Consider the following 19058-nt stretch of genomic DNA (forward strand, 5'->3'; position numbering starts at 1 on the left):
TTTCGGATGCGAAGGGCCTGTTGTTAGTGTGGTGGGGAGGGCAGTGGCAAGTGGTACCAAGGGGACAGTGGAAACGCGCGTTGGGGGCGGCGGCGTGGGGTGTGTGCAGTTGCGGCGGGGCATTGGAGACAGAAGGCAGATGGAAAGGGCGAGTACAAATGTATTGAAAGCTTATTTAAGGAGGGTGGATTTGCGCGGGATTGATGCCCCAGGGGCTCTGGTTTTGTCCTACCCCCTCCCTGGAAGCCTGCTAATCACTTGATTAGGGCCTTCCTGGACTACTCTAACAACCGGCCCACTTTTGCTCATTGCTGCGGCACAGCTGGAGGGTCATCCATAGGGCCTTTGGGCCTTTGGGGATTTCAATGTTTACTGTTTTTTGTGTGGCTGTTTGTGCCAATTGTGAGAAAAAAACACCCCAAAACTTAGATCCAGAAGTCTAGATTTCTGTGGATTTAAGAAAGTGGGATAGTGACATATGCAATTTTGAATACCATAATTGACCACTCAATTAAGGTGTTCAAAGTTGAAATCATAAAATTTACAATACATAAAATCATAAAATCATAAAACTTTCAAGTGATGATTTCATATGTACCATTCTAGAAATGTTGCTGTAATTTGAGTGTTTGGGTGGTACATATTTTTCTCCGCTCAGAATTTTATGATTTCATGGTGTTATGATTTTATGCAAGTCAACTTTGAACACCCTAAATCCATAATCATATCTATCTGCTCATCCTCATCATCATTATTGCAAAAGGACAGAATCAAATGTGCTTGAAACAATATTAATTATTAATGAATTTTCCGTTTTGAGGAAAACTGAACTAATGGTTATGTAGATATGGGAGAGGAAGTCAACAGAAAATGTGAAAGGACACCAATGTTCCTTTGCTACAAAGAGGAATCATCTAGGATTTACTGAATGAATGGAACGGCCTTGTTCAATACACATGATCAGAGCTACAAAGAACGCAAAAAGAAGACAAAAAAAATGCTGAGGACGTTGGGCAGAGGGGCAAGTGGCAAGGGATGGGGCGTGATCTGCTCGATTGAGATGATGGTGGTTACAAATTATTAGTAGAAAGAGAGAGTGAATGGACCCGCCCCTTAAAAAACCAGAAGAAAAGAGAAGAGGGGCGGGGACGGTATCCCGGCTTGACCCAAAGACGGATCAGGAGACGGATTGAGAGTAGTCGGGGTCGTAATTAGAGCCATCATAGCCGTAAGATTGAGATTCAGAAGAAGCGGGAGGAGGAGTTTCCAAAGAAGGAGCAGGGGAAGCGGGATCCAAAGAAGGAGCAGGGGGAGCGGGAGTGTCGGAAGGGTTTTGGTTGATGACGGCTTGGACAAGATTGGGGAGCTGGTGGTACCAATCGAAGATCAAGATGCCCAGTCTCTGTGCCGGCTGTCCATCCGCCCCATCCCCAGCACTCGATCTCTCGGCAATCAGCCGCTCGATTCTGCCGTTCACTGAGCCGGCCAGACTCGGCCCTTCTCCCGATCCGATCGCCAACATCTTTAAACATAGCAATATCCGTCAGCTTTCTATCAAGAGCGCATTTCCGTTTTTGTGAAGAAGAAGAGGGACAGTCTGGTTATTCACCTTGGGTGTTACAGGGGGCGAGTTGCGGAGCGCTCCGCCGCTTGCGAAGGTGATGAAAAGCTGATCGACGGAGTCAGGATTGCTACTGTTAGCCAGCTCCAAATGGCTCTGAACGGCCTGGAACTTGAGCTCGAACTTCTTCTGGATGGAAGTCGGGTTCGGCAGGATGTTGTAGAAATCCTCGACGAATGCGCGCGCGCGGTCTTCTGGGTTGTACATGATCGTGAAGTTGCCGTCGTTGTCGTTGAACTGCGGCGGTGGGAGGGGGATCCCGATAGGCTTGTATTCTGGACTGCCTCGGATCTCGTCCCAGTCGATTCGTTGGATGAATATCAGCTTTCCTCGCGCTGGTCCCAACGTTCCAAGCTAAGATAAACCGACAGTCAACGCCTGAACAATTGGATGCTTGGCTAAGTCAAACCACCATACAAACCTTGCTATCTTCCTGTAACCAGTGATTTCGGGCCATCTCGGAACCAGTAAGAAGCTCGTAGAGCATGAGTTGGAGTATTTTACTGGAAGGTTGTCCCTTGTCAGGAGGGTTTCCGTATGTAGCATTATCAACTTTGATGGAGATAAGGATAGTTTCGGAGGGATGGTCATCGAGCCACTTATAAAATCCCAGCAGGGCATCAGGTAGCGTTGCAGTCGTGCTCAATAGTGCCGAAGCTGGACATCGTAACCATTGTAAATTGCTTTGCATCAGGTCTTCTAATACTCGTGAATTGCAGGAAGGATGGTTATGCTTCTTACCATGAAAAAATCCTAGTTGTCGGTGGTCAGGTAAAAATCCTACTCTGAGATCGAAGAATCGGATCCCATCTCCGAGCATCTGGAACAGACTTCTATCCTGAATGATGGGAAACAAGACAGCCCGGATCAGTTCGCGGGGCGAGGAAGAGGACACGGTTGAAGGGCATAATAATTAGAAGTGTTGGATGGATTGGTTACTTACCTGGCATTGAAATGCGATGGCCGGAGGCAGTTTCCCGGTCACGGGTTCAAGGAGCGTTTGGGTAGCTTGGGTGTAGTTCCCTGTGCCAAAAGAATATCAGAAAACATGATTGAAAACCGAATGATCTTGGTCCGAAGATGGCTTACATGTGGCTGCGTCGTGGGTGCCCGGAATGGACATGCTTGTTATGGGGACATGGTCTGGGACGTTTGCCATCCAGTTGGACAGTTTTCCATGAGATTGTTCGTAAAACCCTGTAAAAGATGTTGGTTGTTAGAGTTCAATGGTCCAATCTTGTTATTGGTGAATTCTTTTGGATTTTTGTTTTGGCAGAGATGTTTTTATGTGTGTGTCAAGGTCACCTGATAGATTTTTTTCTCTCTCTCTGATATTTATGATGTAACTACTGAGAGAGGAAAGAGGTGAATTATTTATAAAGCCTACCTAAGACCGGAGCAGCATCTAAGATTCTGCGGCTGATTTGATCGGATGAAAGTTGGTCAGGAGACTCCTGGGAGAGGGGATTGACGTCAGGATAGGTAGTGGTAGTCGAAGTGTTTGATTGGAAGCCGATCTGGAACTGGACTTGGTCCTGTTCAGAGGTACGGAGAGGGGAAGCCAGGCCGGCTGGACGGTAGACGGCAAGGATCAAGATGGCGGCGAGGAGGGTGGAGGCCAGGCAGTTGAGCCAGAGCTTTTTGGGCCGGATGAAACTCATCAGGTCGGTGGGGGTGATAACTGAGTCTTTCCTTTTGGCGGAGGGAGTGGTGGAAATGTAGCAGGGTAGCTCGTCCCCGGTAGCACGGTTGGCACTGGGAGGACTGTAGGCTGGGGATAAACGAATGTCAGGTTTCTCGGATATTATGCTGATGATCGTATGGCACTCTTCAGTCTCACGTCCCTGGGCCTCTGGATCACGGAGATGGGAGGATAGAGACATCGTTTTAAAGACTATAAGCACTACACGATGGCGATTGGGCTCGACGATGAAACCCGAGCAGGGTGTTTGAGAGTGTGATGGACAGTTTCTGAGGTTTGTTGAGGGTGATGATAGCTGCAGGAGCTTGTCCGAGACAGAACCCAACTATCTCAGAAACGCTTACCTTGGAACTGCGGTAAAACATATTTACATCATCCGGTCAAATCCATGGCCGATTGAAACAATCGACTTTCCACCGGAAGGTGCCTCAGCGAAGCCGGCAAAATTAAGAGCAAGTCCTGAAGCGGCTAATATTTGCTATCATCAAATGAATCCCAAGTATAACTCGTTTATTCAATAAGATAGTGGGCCGAACAAGAGTAGACGGTTCTGTATAGCTAATCAAAGACATCCAAAGATGACATGTTATGGGGGGATTAAGGAAAGGGGCGGTATTTATGTACACATCATCACCACCGAAATGCAAAGCGAAGCAGACCTGTGGAAAATAGTGCTACACAATGTATCATGCTCTATATGATCAAAATATCCCAGATATCTACGTACGAGGATGAGAGGAAGCTACTGAGTCTAGACACTATATTAATATTGAACTACGGCTACTCTGAATAGTCAAGACACTGTATAAACGAATGCTACTGAAGTCTAGACACAATGAAGGGATGGTAGTACTCCATACATCTGGGATGGTCCACAAGCAGAGAAAGAAGGTACACAGATCAGCGAGAATTAGTGAACAAGAGGATCTTCTTCGATTTTTTGCTCCCACCCGCCGAAGCTTGGTTGGACGAAGGGCCTGCGGGGAGCTCGTTGATCGGCGCCACCCATTGGGCCGCGCCCCCGTCGGGACGGGCCCCGTTGGGCTTCCAGCTCGGCTTGGCGGTCGGGACTTGTTTCGTGGGCAGACTGGGAAAATGGGTGTTTTGGGCTGCCGCGGTCGGTTTGGGAACGACATGGCGGGACTGATTGGCATGAATAGTGGTCGACGATGTAGTCGCATTGGTAGTATTCACACGAGTATCTGTTTTTGTTTTGTTTTTGGATTTAGTAACGATCTTTGAGATGATAACAAAAATGATCAAGAGGCGAAAAGAGAGACCCACTTGGTGTGCTACTCGAACCAGACGCCCATGGGGTAGCTTTGGCACCAGATTTGAGTTTCTTGGTCACCAGGCCTGGCACCTCGCGATTCTGGGTCCGAGAAGATTTCTCGACCAACTTGGAATAATGGGGCTGCTGACGGACCCAGGAAGAGGTGTGCAGAGGGCCCAACGCTGCCGTGCTACCATCTGACTGGAAATTTGAATGGTTCCCGACTGACGGGCCTTTTGAAAAATTGTTACCATCAAGCGACGGGTATTGAGTTTGCTGCAAAACGTAAGGGGCAAAGAAATGCGTGAGAACCTGACACGAGAAACAGGAGCATGATCTGATTATTCCACTTACTTCGAGTTTGAGATCAAGCCATCTTTCCAAAAGTTGTCCCTTTCGCTCGTCTTGAATGTCTAGTAGGTCTAAAAGGTTACTGAGGATCGGTCCAATAGTCTCAGACCGATGGTCGAATATGTTACAGAGAGTATCGAGAAAATCAGAGGCAGCCATCTCGTTGTTACGGTATGTCCTGACTATTGGAAAACAAAAGTTAGAACTTAGTAAGAGCCGATCGATCATCTTTGGTGATTGATCTCGTAGCAGAAAGATATCCACTTACCGGCAACTTTAAACGATGTAGTCTTAGCTTCCGCGCCATTCACAGCCTCGCTCACCCGTTGCATCAGCACAGCGTGGCGTTGAACGTCGTATTTAGTGGAAGAGCTGCTGCCGCCTTGGTTGATGTTATCGGTATTACTAGAAGATTGTTGCCCAGAGTCTTCTGGTTCTTGTGCTGGTGCAGATTTAGACTTGCCTTTGTGCGGCCTGCTGCTATCGTTTCGCCCGCGGTTCGGTGCCAGACCTGGGACAATGCGATTAGCGTTAGACAGAGTGGTGGATCCCTCACCACTGATAGGCGGTATATCCATCACGGCTATCCCACGTCCGGCGCGTTGATCTCGTGGTGCTTGCCGGTTGGTGTGCGTCTGTGAGTGTTGTTGCTCCTGGCCACCGGTATAGACGAAATTTGTTTCCAGCTTTCGAGCATCCTTCATAGCTTTCACACCCATTTCAGCCCCATGAACCTCAATCTGATGGGTTTGAAGCTCCAGCGCTGTTTCATACACCACAAATCTAGCCTGCAAACAGGTCGATTGACTACACAGATAGTGATCATCACGAAAATGACTTTCCTTCAAAGTAAATCAGTACCAAGCACAAAAAAAGGCGTGAGTGTGCTTATATCTAAAATGATGTCGCTAAGATGGAACTTGGTTTACCAAATGCTGGTAATCCAAGTAGTACTGCCATCGCCCCACTCCATTGCGGACACAGATGAAGCACTGTTCATGTTTATCTCGACAGTGCTGATAGAGTTGATCGTCATCGTAGTAGTAAACACTACAGAAGCCGCAACGTGGATGGCCCTTGAAGCCATCATCATCCTCTCCAGCTGTTCCTGGTCCCTCGTCGCCCATAAGCCGAGACCGGCGAAGACCTTTACCAACACCAACCGAGCCCTGGTTCATGTGGACGGTGATGCCCTTGGCGGTAAAGAGGGTGTGCTCGTGTGCAAAGACCTTCTTGTTCGAGCAGCAGAGGTCGCAGAGTGAGAGACCATTGTGGACAGACCGGGTGTGGGACTTGAGATCCTTCCAATTCTGAAGCACGCTGGAACAGTCCGGATGGGGGCAGTTGAACTTGAGATAGGCCAGTAATTCGTCCAGCTGCTCAAACGTCTCGCAATAGATCGAGAGGTGAGGGTCCTTGAATTTGATGTCCGAGAGATCATAGCTGGCGAAGTTGGCCTGAGGATCGGTGGTGATGACGACGTCCTTCAACTCCGTCTGGAGACAAGATCCAAAAAATTGAGAAATCAGTTATAAAGCCACCGACCAGATCGGAATTCGGCAGCTTACCTTGCATAATGCACAATCACGTTTCTTGTAGAGTGCTCGCATTCGGATGGCACAGATATGGCAGGTGCGATGTGAACATGTTCCCAGGGCGAAGTACTTGATCGACTCGGCGCAAATCAAGCAGGTCTCTCCACTGGCTGGCGTACTGCTGTCAGGACTGGAATGTTTGATGAGGGATTGGCTTTGGCCATTGGTTGCCGGGGATGGCAGGGGCTTGGGCCGAGCCGAGTCTGCCTGTTCAGGCCGCTTCGAGTCTTTGGTTTGGGGCGCCGCCGGTGCCTGGTGGGGAGGAGTATCTTTATCTTTCTTCCTCGCCTTCGGAGTGGGTTTCTTGGAAGATGTAAGGCTAAATATGACATTGTACATAACAAGTACAACCAAACAGAAAGACAACCAAATCAATATTCAAGCTTTCAAATCGACATACTTCTCAAGTTGGCATGTATGACTCACCCTGCGCCCTTCTTGCCTGATGCTTCGGAGCGAGAGGTATCGCCTGATTGTCTTGGAGAGCTGGTCGCTGCTGCTGGCGAATCCGCTGCGTCTGAGGTGGTCAGAAGAGCTCCGAAATTTCTACCCCTTCGTCCCTGTCGTGGTGCAGGTAATCCACCAGATGAAGTTTGGCCGGTCTGCGCACTAGTCGACATGGTCTGAATGCCGGCGGAGAACCAAGAGCTCTTGAGGGATCGCTCCAAATATTACGATTTAGCTGCTATGTTCGTCAGGGTACTGCCGGGAAGGGTGTGGTGTCCTGAGTCTTGGTAGGAGTCCTATATATTTATGTGGAAAGTCGAAGTTGAGTCAAGGGAAGTGTTCCAAGGAACAGAAGGGGGGATTGGGCTATCTGTGACAGGGGTCCCGCAGGAGCAATCGGCCCGGTGAAGCTCTTGTGACAGGCTGGAAGGCATCCGCGGAGCCGGCACCTGCCAACTGTCACTGTGTCCGGCCGGAAGTGGTGAGCATCACTGTCGGAGCTATGGTCTACCAGATAACCATCAAACATGGACCACGAAGCTTCTACCAACCTGGATCTGACCTCAGTCAAACCGGACTCGCCGATACACTCGTGGTTCAGTTCACCGTTGATCATTCCCAACGATGGTTCGACTGCCCGAGATCATTTAGGCCGCGATAGGACATGGATGCAATGGGTTCATTCTTCTCTTACAGTTTTTATCTCGCCTGCAACAACATGTTCGGTTGACATTTGCTGTTGTTGCTTTGCTTGCGAACTTCTCCATCTAAATATCAGATCAGATTGAGTACCTTGTTGGTATTGGTCTCACTGGCCACCTGTATAAGCTTTCCATCTGATTCTGATGAGCACGATCATGGAGATCCGGAGGATGATAAACATTCTGAAGAATATTTAAATCCGGTACAAACAAAATACTCATCTTCTCTGGGCGCTAATTAGCTATGTACCAATGTTCACTTCCCACAAAGGCTAACATTGGGCACACTTGCCATTCCTCCAAGTTTGGTGTAACCTTTCTTGCTTTGTCAATCGTCTTGCCTTTGCTAGGATTTTTTGAATATCTCTCGGTTCATCAAGCAATGTCTATCAAGAGAGGTTTTGTTCAATCCGGGTTGTGAGCCTGATTTATTCACTTATTTATGTTATTCTTAACAATACGGAAGTGGTCATAACATTGACACCGCACTTCCTTCTTTTCTCGCCTTTTGAATGGGAAACTTTTTAGCTTTTCCGGCTTTATGATCATGGCCACTTGTCTAGTTTTATCGGTGTTTACTTTGGTGCTATTTTGGGATGGATTTGTATAATTGTTTACGCTCAGCTTGATTAATTCCTTTCTGCATACATGTTTAAATCCAATATTTATGATCAAAAGATTTGATGAGGAAGGTACAACATTGGGTGTGTTGAGCGATTTTTCCCCTTCCAAGTGAGATACTGTTTTGCTGCGAACCCTTTCTCCGATGGGTGGTTGTCACAACTTGTTTCACCCAGCACCCCTTTGTGGTTTCCCCTATGAACCACAACTTCAAGCACCAACGACAAGGAACCGGGAAACACCACAGCAAACTGGACTGATGCTATCGAACCATTCTCCCATTAACCCGATCAAATCAGTTCAAACGATAACGTAGTAAAAAATATCTACATATTTAGGTTCGTCAGTCTCATGATAAATATGTAGTCCCTCATAACGACATGCGTGCTAATATACTTCTCAAAAACTACGAACTATGTATGCGATCACAGCTCCATTGGCCACTGCCCAACACATTCGGTGGAACGTTGAATAACCCTCAGAAATCCATTTGAAAGGATTATTACCTACCAATATACATAAGTTGAACAATGAAGCAAGTCCGAAGTCAGATCGAAAAGAACCGGTCTGGATTTGTTACCCTGAAAGCCGAAAATGACGAAGACATGTGGCATGCCTACAACCTAGTTACAGTGGTTCGTTGGTCGATTGCCATAAATTTCGACCGAATTGCCTCTGATGCCGACCAATACATCTTCACGGTGTTTTTCTTTCTTTCCAAAATTAAATTTAGGGCGACGAAGTTAGGTCAATGGCCGTCAGGAAAGTTATAGTCGAAACTAACTCAGCAACTGGGTCCAAGGATTCGCATCGGGTCAAGCTGAATTTAACGATCGAAGTCAAGAAAGTGAGCTATTCGGGGGTAGAGATGCCGAGCGAGTCGAGCGACAACGGGCTTTCGATTGCAGGTCAACCAAGCAGCTCCTCATCGGGCGGCGCCTCCTTACACATTTCTGGGCAAATCTCTAAGCAAAACGAGCACGTCAAGATGGGTGCCTTCCATACACTGGACCTCGAGCCCGAGAGAGAATTCACGATCATCAAGGGGCCCGACGGATGGGATTCGGTCAACGTCCAAAGACTAGCCGACGCAACCGATGCCTCTAAATCTGCTGAAGTTGGAGCGATTCTCGCCGACGATACCGGCCGGGCGACGATCTGTTTGATCGGAACTCATACCACTCTCATCAAACAACGCATCGAGGTCCCTCTCTCAAAGAACAAGAAACCTGGACAAGCTACAGATAAAACGCTCGATAAATACTATAAGCAGATATATGATTCAATCATCAAACACTTCAATTTCTCTCTGCTGCGGATGGTCATCATCGCTAGCCCGGGCAATACCAAAGATACAGTGTTTGAATCAATCTTCTCACAAGCAGTGGTAAGTTTTCGCTTTCCTGATATTGAAATCATGCACAGTTCTTACAATTGTATGCTAAGAACTTCCCACTTGGATAACTTGGTTCGGCAGAAAGCCAACAACAAGCCAATGATTACCTCGAAATCTAAATTTCAAAGGATCTACACCCCAACGATCCATCTCCAATCTTTAAACCAGATATTGAGCACTCCAGAGATTTTGAATCAGCTAAAGGACACCAAGTATTCGAAGGAAATCCAAGCTTTAAATAAGTTTCAGAAGATGTTGGAGGAAGATGTCCAGCGAGCTTTGTATGGGGAATTACATGTCGATCGGGCTGCCGAAAGGGCTGCCATCGGTACGCTGTTGATCTCAGATTCCTTATTCAGGTATGCTTTTTTATCCTTCCATTGGATGTCACAGCACGTGACTCAAACAGGTATTTTTTTATCCGTAGGAATCCAGAACCGGAAAAGCGGAAAAAGTTCATTAAGTTGACTGAAAGCGTTCAGCAATTCGGCGGCGAAGTTTTGGTTTTTTCTAGCATGCATTCGACTGGTACAAGTTGAGTTCATAACCTACTTTAAGCCGAGATCCCTCGTCAAGAAAGAGGCTATTTGCTAACCAAAACAGGACAAGGTAGCTGAATAATTCCAACCCGGTTTTTTTATCTATCAACAGGACTGAATGAATTGACAGGAGTCGCAGCAATTTTGACGTATCCTTTAGATATGGAACTCATTGATCAGGAAGAAAACGAGGTTCGAGTTGAAAGCAACTTTTCCTCTCCTCCATTTGTTTTCGCATAGCACCTATCTTTACCCTGGATCGCCTGTTTGACCACACGACAGCCTGTATCCTTTTGACCATCACCATAGATATTCATTTTACATCTTAAGTTCAGTTGCCAGCATGTAATTTTCAATTTTGGGTTATCTTTTCAATCTGCCAGTTGGCTTTTTGAACTCGAGCATAAGAAGCGCTAGATTGACTTGAAATGGTAGAGATGCTGCCCCAAGAAGACAACGTGACCGGTGACCAGCGCCAGTCGTTTTTAAAAACACATCACGTTTCCACTTTCCCCAGGTCTGTTGGGAACCTTGATCCCAATCTTAAATATGTTTCTACAAAAACTTTCTTTGGAAACTTGCCCATCAAGGTAGTCGCTTCCAACGAGTTCGAACAACTTGAAGATCTCATAGTGAACGCGATAAAATTGCCGTTGAGGTTGCGAACGTGAACAGGGTTGATGTGTAACCAAGTCAACTTATTGCTTAATGGACATTTACGACCCCGAACCAACCTGTTGTAAGTGAGAGAAGAGAAATAACCCTTGAGTATATTTCGTATGGATAAAACCAGCTAAACTATATACACAATGTGTGAAATAATCTAGAATATTCCATAACCTTCTATGCAAGGTTTGTCAGCTATATGCATACTCCTCAACACAACCGAAGCCGGTCAACGTGAGCCGGATTAATGTGTGTAACTATGCCGAACCGCAACCGGTCGTTTAGCTCTAATGCTGATTTCCTGCAAGTTGACCTCGGGCGGTTCTCCAGTCGTGCTCCTCCGCAGTTATAAAACTAGGGTGAAAGTCCCACATCATTTTCCCACCTCATCATCATATCATCCTCATCTAGACTACTACATACATAGTAGCATTACTTCGTCTTGATTTTTTCGACTCGACAGATTACTTGATTAGCCTGCTAAGAAACGGGTTTTCCGCTTGCTTCAATTATCTACCAACATTTCATCACAAAATTCAAGTGCTATTAAAAATGTTCTACCGCTCAGTTCTGATAACTTTTTTACTGACAGTAACACTGATGGTTGTTGGGCAACGCAGGCCAGTGAAGCAACCACCGGCAGATCCACCTCCATGTGCTAATAGTCAACTTTTTTGCTTCTCAAAGTCGCAATTTGACACGTTACCGCAATCACAGCGTAAGCCTTCAGTAAACTATTACGCATAATTCACCATCCACCTGCAAGTGAATCTCCTTTAATCTTACCTCTGACACATACATTACCCAATTGTCTGTAGCTTTGACGGTATACAATCCCAGGTTGATCAAAGATGCTACCAATTGTAATCAAGCAGTTAAAAGGGCAACAGGACAAAAGATCAAAGATGGAATGGGACAATGTTGTAGTAATCTTCCAGTATGTATTGAAAATATCTTCTTTCACAACCTAGTGCTCATTACCACTTTTCTGTTTTTGATTACCCTATAATATACAACTCCAGACCGTCACAGCAACCTCCAAAATCTCAACGGTCCTGGGAAAGAATTTTGGGCTAAACTGTCAACGTAATCCCAATTCTGGTTGATAGAACTATATGCTCTTTCATTCCTAACAAGTAACAATATTCAATCATGTGACATTCAGAATTCTAGTTCACATGTCTGTTGATCAGGATCTGATGCCCAAGTTGGCTAAGATCACTTCTTTTCACATCAAATAATTGAAATTTAAAATTCCAAGCTGGTGATCTTGCTCTTGAATCTTGATCAATTCCCCATGTCTTACTTCTATAAATACTAATGCTTGATTGGAAATGTATACAAATGATAAATCTCTCCAGATTTCCAACATGTAATACATATCTGTTATATTTAATATAAATGTTTTACTATGTAAAGTTCAAAATTTTAAATTTCTTATTCACTCTTTTGGATCTTTTTTTGACCTTCCATTCACCAGGAAAATAAAATAGTCAGTTGATGCCAAGTGACATTACACCAGCTCCAGCCAGCTACCCACCATCTATCCAATATCTATCCACTATCTACCCCAATCTCCCAACCATCTCCTCAACTTCCAAAATTTACCAAGGAGGTCCTGTTCAGTTTTTGATGAGACCAACTGATCCTCAGTTCTATCCAGCTGATACTCAGCTTTGGCACCCAGCTCATACTCAGCTTTTCTGCCCAGCTCATCCTCAGCTTTTTCATGCAGCTCACTCTCAGAATTGGAATAAAGCCGTTTGACCATTCCTTGCTTAGGTGATGCTCAGCTTTGTACTAGTCCTGGCGCAGCTGATGCTCAGCTTTGTACCAGTCCTTGCTCAGCCTTCTCCTAGTCCTGTCCCAGCTGATGCTCAGCTTTGGCCCAGTCCTGGGCTAGCTGGCCAGCTGATGCTCAGCTTGCTGAGTATCAGCTGAGCCAGGCCAGGGAAAAAGATGGGAATCAGCTTGGACAGGACCAGAGCTGAAAATCAGCTAGGCCAGGGCCAAAGCTGAGCATCAGCTGAGTCATTGACAAGGCTGAGCATCAGCTGTGCCAGGGCCAAAGATGATCATCAGGTGGCCAGTTCCAAAGCTGAGCATCAGCTGGGCCAGGGGAAAAACTGAGCATCAGCTGAGCCAGGGTAAAAGCTGAGCATCAGCTGGGCCAGGGCCAAAGTTGAGCATCAGCTGGTTTTTTCACATTGAGTGCTTTGATCCTGACACCTATCATGTGAGCCCCAGATGTGCTGGTTGAGAGGAGCAGCATTGGAGCAGTGTTGGAGCTGGAAACAAAGCTGTGTCATGTCACTTGCCATCAAGTGACTACTTTTTTTTTCCTGGTGATTCATCCAAGGATGTGCTTGCTATGCTAAAATGAGCTTAGTTGTAGGTTAGTGCAATGTAATCCTGCTACCAGCTCCATGACAAGCTGTTAATAGGCTTGGTGTTAGCATTCTGTGTGCAGACAGAATAAAATTGTAGGTTTTTGCTGCTACAGCCTCAGGGGCTGGAGTACAGCAAGAAAATACCAACACTGTGGTGTCATGATTAATTCAACAATAAATTGTTCAAATAAGGTGGATTGTGGAATTTTAAGTTGTTCCCAAACTTTGCTAAAAATAGAGGACTACTCATGCAGCCTGATGCCAGAAATTTAGCTGCAGTTGGCTTGCATAAGCAGCACAAACCAGCAGGAGTGTTCACATTTCCAAGTACGGTGGGCTATTGAATGTTTTTGGCTCCATATTTTTGAATGCAGAAGCTCAGGCCACAGCCTTTAAGTCATGAGATTGGCTACAGGGGTGGAAAATAAGTTTGCAAGAATGATTATGAAATAAAAGAATGAAAAACGTGGGAATTTTCTAATTTCTTGCAAATTTCTCAGAATGTTCTTTACTGGTCAAACCAAGGAGGGAAAAAATTGGAGAGCACAATAGGGCATGCAACAAGAATGATAAAAAATGAAATTTTTTGAAACCATTGCCAATGATTTTTATTGGATCAAATAAATTGAGTCAAATTAGTGGTGACTTGGGCTAGAGTCCCTGAGTTCAATTTGAAATTGGTGGATAACCCATCCACCCAAAAAATCATTGAAAATGGTTTCAATTTTTTTTGATTTTTTTATCATTCTTTTTGCATGCCATACTTTGCTCTCCAATTTTCCCTCCTTGGTTTGAACAGTAATGAAAATTCTGAGAAATTTGCAAGAAATTAGAAAATTTCCACATTTTAATTCATTTTTTTATTTCATAATCATTCTTGGGAACTTATTTTCCACCCCTGTAGCCAATCCCATGACTTAAAGGCTGTGGCCTGAGCTTCTGAATTCAAAAATGTGGAGCCAAAAACATTCAATACCCATTGTACACATGTTGGGAAATCATAAAATTTTCAGCTTGAGGTGCTTCTGAAGAGGACCCAGTGGAACACAATCACAAAAATGGATGGATTTTTGATCAAAAAACAGATATGGTACACACCCCAAGCAGTAAGGGTAATCACCCCAAATTTATAGATCTTTTTTAGAGGGGGGGCAGTAATCAAAAGTTTATGGGAATCTGCTGTTCAAGAGGGTTATTGTAGCAAGTTTTGGTCACTCCACTCTAACAGGACTGGTAACCATGGTGAAATGTGGTGCAATTGTAGAGACTGTAAAATGAAGATGTGTGACGCTTGTGGCTGCCAGCTGGTTGGTTGGTTGAAAGTGCTCATGGTTGATCTGACAGCCCTCCATACTGTGGTGATACATCATGGTAGCAGACTATTCCCCCCCTTGCTACATGATGGGAAGTGGGGATTAACCCCAAGAGAGAGTGGGAATGAGACCCAGGAAAGATGATCAGCGTTGTGGTGTACCAAATGTGTTTCAAGTATCAAATCACATAAAGTCACAGTTTACTATTGAGAAGGAGACATATTTCTAGATGTATTATTGCATAATTGGATTCTAGTACAGGTCATTTAACCCCTAGTCACTCACTGGAACCACTAGGCTAGCTGCACTCAGTCAAAAGTTACTAGTATTATACTGTGTTCATAAGCATAATTACATACTGTAGAGATATTTTGATAGTACATAGTATAGAATTAGACTCAAGGACATATTTATAGTGTACTAGGGAAATTGCGGCTGCGCCGCGGGAGTGTATTTAGCACCGTGAGGCAGCATTGAAACTGCTTCCCAAAAACAGGCCGGCCCACAAAAAGATCCAACCTGCTGCATTGTCTGGAATGCCTCCCAGTACATGTTGACTTGTATATTTATTTCCTGACTTCACAACAGTTCTGCCAAGATCTCTGCGGCAGTACAGTGGATAAGAGTCATCACTGAGCACAGTCTTGCATTGCCAGGCTTTAGGGAATTTCTTGGAACAAACTCCATCCACCAAGCAACCCTTTCGTCCAGAACATGGGCCATGGATCATTGAGAATTTTACCTGCTTGAACAGCAAAGGTTCTGTTTTGTAGTCCGGAAGCTCGGCGGAAACTAAAGCGTCAATAGCCTCGGGGGTCCTGGGAATGTCTGCCGGGTGTAACATAAGCATAATGTGACAATGCGGTAGGCCACGCTTTTGAAACTCCACACAGTAGACAAAAGCTAAGACTCGTCCAAGTCTATGATTTTTGGTCAGGTCATATATAAGCAATTTCAGTTTCAGCCGGAACACGCGAGCCACAACATCAGGGCAATTGGTAGCTGATTGATCATCCTGCAATAAAGACTTGATCTTAGGCCATTGCGGGTTCGCCGTCATTGTGACAAATAGAGAAGGTTTTCCATAATGGTCAACGATGGCCATCGAATCCTGGTACAGCTGTACCATATGCCGGGGAGATCCGATGAATGTAGAGGGCAATATCACTTTCCTGCCTCCGATATCAAGCTCATTGCGTATAGCCTCTTCAATGCCTTTATAAAGGTCTGCTTTTAACTTGCGCTTTTCTTTTTGAACAAAGTCCAGTCTCGTCCGCTCTACACATATATACAGGTCCACGACCAACTCTTGAAACAGGGAGCGGGACCAGTGGAGGTGGTTGAACGTGTTCTGCCTCGCAAATAGCATTGACGCATACCACTCAGTCTGAGAAATAGTCATTTCTGAGAAAAAATCCATCACAATTAGCATTTCCCGCCACATGCAGAAAACATTTACAAAACTTACTTCTATTGACAGAAGAACTGGGGCTTTGATGCACCCAACCACCCTCGCCCCTAGGAAATAGGATTGGATACCGTAATGCCAAGTAGCCAGAGTATTCGTCGGTGATCCGTTCAATTTCGCCAGTCTTATTGTGTAACACAACGTCTCTCAGGTGAATTTGGTCTTTTTTTGGTTGATGGATGACCATGGCAACCTCTGATACGTTGGGCGCATTGTAGGTCTTTGCGTTAAAGTTGTGAGCAGTGATATTACGCAACACCAACTTCGCGGTGGGGGATTCTCGCGTCACAGCCATAACCCGGCGGTAGAATTGGGCATATGGATTAACAACATCCATCAAAGTCTGCAAGTGCAACATCAAACGCAAGTCGAGGTCTACTCCAGATTTGACAACGCGGACCTCAGCCTCGTCTTTGTCGCCAGAGCCAACCACGTAAATTTGGGAGAAACCGGCGGCCACTTGTCCGGCTGGTTGCAATGCCCTCACATTATGGTATAAGTTACCCTTGACTCGGAAGTTGAATATGCCGTGCGGGCCTTGCGTTGAACGGTCGACTTCCGCTCCCAGGGAAGCAAAGGATAATGCGTCGTTGTACGCACGTATGTGCCTTTGAAGTTCCAGTGACACTGGACGTAAAAATATGCATCAGTGCACCTTCCAAGTCCTCAAGTCGGAACAGAAACCACATACCTGAATCGTGATTCACGAGTAAGTTCCAAAGCAGTTCATGATATGAGGTGGTATTATTTGTAGGGATTAATGCAGCACCCATTTGACAACAGCTGGGAAATTTCGCTTGAGGGCTCCGGGCGTCCGCGACATTCCTCTCCAGCGCCCAGTGAATCGCTCCGCATTTGATACACACATCATCACACGGGCCAAGCCGATGAGGTATCTTGTGCCTGAGGTTTTCTAAAATATGAGATTCATGGTGATGGGATGCTAATCTAGTGACTACGCCTGGATCAAAATCAGGTGGCATTCTGAATATTTTGTGTCTGGTAGTGTAATGAGATGAGTAATAAAGACTTGATCCACAGCGGGGAGAAGAAATTTTCGACGTTGGCCAATGGACACAACTCGGCAGCTGTAGGATTGATTTAATCAACCGCGACAGAACAATAGGTGGGGCCGACCAGGGATCAAGCTACCCGGAATTGGTGTAAATCCACGACCAGCGCTCTGCTCAGCGCATACAAGAACAAAGGGGAGGAGGAAATGGGTTAAACGGGGAGGCGTCGAACGTGTATAGAAGGTGATTAAATATTGTCAGTCCTGTTTTTTTTTTCGCGGTAGCGAGGCGGAACTGCCGCATTGGCATGCTCAAGATTGTGGCGTCAGAACAATATTTTGTTGTTGGAAAAGTGTGATGCCTTCGCGCAGGGTTGAGCAAGAAAATCGTAGCCACGGACTAAGGATGCGTCAAAATGGTTACCACTTATGGCAAAGTTAGCAGCACAATATACAGAATGCAGTGGTTTTTTGGTTCCAAGAACAGGATTAGCAACAGGTTTGGAAATGAAGAGGAATTGGGAAGTGGGATAAACACTCACAATGAACCAAAAAAAGCAGTTATTGTAGTTGCTGATCTACTTTTAACCAAGTGGGGTTTGATGTTGAAAAGCAACTTGATAAAAGCTATTCCATTTGCGACGAGGAGTTGATACAATTTCAATGTCTGGCGTTAGCAATTCCGCATTTGGATCATCAGGTTGTTTGATATAGAAATGCACCGGGTGGGTCGGAGCCAGTTATGGCAGAATTCGTATTGGGGAGCTTTGTTCATTGGGAGTCGATGGCCGGAACTGATTGCCTTTGAAAAAGAACAAAGAACAGCGTGCAAGACAAAATGTCCAGGACCAGTTGCTGTGCGTGGAAATGCCGTTGGCCCGCGCTCCTCATGTGACGGTGGAGAATATAAATAGGAGCTTCTCTGCTACCTTTGATTTGGTCATCTGAATCACCGGAGCAGCCGAAGCAACACATCGAGCTAAGATACTCAAATTTCACCCACATATAAATACGTATTCCAATTTCGCTTCATATTTTGAGTCACAGGGCCTTGGGAGGTATTGACTGGCTTTGCCATAATAGTCGTCCTCTCAGGTTGTTCCTTTTATTAAAAATCATTGATTACGCAGACAGGCACTTATTCCGCAACCCTACAAGGGGAAACGCTGCGCAAAAAAAGTCCTTGTTGACGTAATTAATGATTTTTAATGTAGTGGTGTGGTTTGGCTCTGCCCATGGCATGGTTCCACCTGTGGACAACTCCATGATTGTTGTTTGGCTCCACCCACACACCACAGCATGGTTCCACCTGTGGACACCTCCAGGGTTGTTGTTTGGCTCCACCCACGTACCACAGCATGGCTCCACCTGTGGACACCTCCATAATTGTGTAGGCGCCATGGACACCACCACCACAACCACGTGGATACCATATGGACACCACCACCACAACCACGTGGATACCATCACCACATGGACACCTGTGTGGTGGTCACACCAGCAAAAATCCCTCACAAGGATCCCCACCAGCAAAAATCCCTCACATTTTACTATAAAAGGAGGACCTTTTCCCTCCTCAGTTTTGGCATGCCACTCAGGCAATCCTAACCAGAACACACATCTCACTCAGAGTTACAAGCCTCATCCACATAAATCCAGCAATGTGATCTCAATCAAGTTGCCCATCAACATCTTTCATGCCACAGAGTAGTTCCAAGTAGTCAAGTAGCTAGTATCACCACTTGTGCTCTTAACAAGTCAAAGTGATCTTAACCAATTTTGCTCTTAACAGAAGGTTAAGGAAGAGGGCAAAGACACTTTGAATAGTTCACATATAACATCAGTTCTATCAGAAGTCTTGTATCAGTTTATCTCCAATTTCATATCACAAACATATAAAACCATATAAAACATATCTTACATTAAGACTCATTTCCATTATCTGACTCAAGGCTGCTGTAAA

The 19058-nt window shown here is 45.5% G+C and overlaps 4 protein-coding genes across 4 annotated transcripts; 2 read left to right on the forward strand and 2 right to left on the reverse strand.

The window, feature by feature from the left end:
* Positions 1–1177: 1177 nt before the first annotated feature.
* Positions 1178–3504, reverse strand: PtA15_16A155 (uncharacterized protein; the record flags this gene model as incomplete). Its single annotated transcript, XM_053163817.1, has 7 exons — positions 1178–1522; positions 1610–1975; positions 2043–2278; positions 2363–2459; positions 2565–2644; positions 2711–2818; positions 3009–3504. 7 exons carry the CDS (start codon positions 3502–3504, stop codon positions 1178–1180), a joined length of 1728 nt encoding a protein of 575 aa, XP_053027804.1.
* Positions 3505–4223: 719 nt separating this feature from the next.
* PtA15_16A156 (uncharacterized protein) lies at positions 4224–7162 on the reverse strand (the record flags this gene model as incomplete). The annotated part of the gene is made up of 7 exons (XM_053163818.1): positions 4224–4525; positions 4608–4872; positions 4951–5129; positions 5216–5789; positions 5877–6443; positions 6516–6861; positions 6969–7162. The coding sequence occupies 7 exons, from the start codon at positions 7160–7162 to the stop codon at positions 4224–4226; spliced, it is 2427 nt and encodes an 808-aa protein (XP_053027805.1).
* Positions 7163–7516: 354 nt separating this feature from the next.
* On the forward strand, positions 7517–8300 carry PtA15_16A157 (uncharacterized protein; the record flags this gene model as incomplete). The annotated part of the gene is made up of 4 exons (XM_053163819.1): positions 7517–7666; positions 7768–7893; positions 7995–8107; positions 8219–8300. 4 exons carry the CDS (start codon positions 7517–7519, stop codon positions 8298–8300), a joined length of 471 nt encoding a protein of 156 aa, XP_053027806.1.
* A 541-nt stretch (positions 8301–8841) lies between these two features.
* Positions 8842–10486, forward strand: PtA15_16A158 (uncharacterized protein; the record flags this gene model as incomplete). The annotated part of the gene is made up of 5 exons (XM_053163820.1): positions 8842–8946; positions 9045–9698; positions 9789–10066; positions 10135–10241; positions 10359–10486. The coding sequence occupies 5 exons, from the start codon at positions 8842–8844 to the stop codon at positions 10484–10486; spliced, it is 1272 nt and encodes a 423-aa protein (XP_053027807.1).
* Positions 10487–19058: the final 8572 nt, after the last annotated feature.

Source organism: Puccinia triticina, chromosome 16A (genome assembly GCF_026914185.1).
Source record: "Puccinia triticina chromosome 16A, complete sequence".
Classification (NCBI taxonomy): Eukaryota; Fungi; Basidiomycota; class Pucciniomycetes; order Pucciniales; family Pucciniaceae; genus Puccinia; species Puccinia triticina.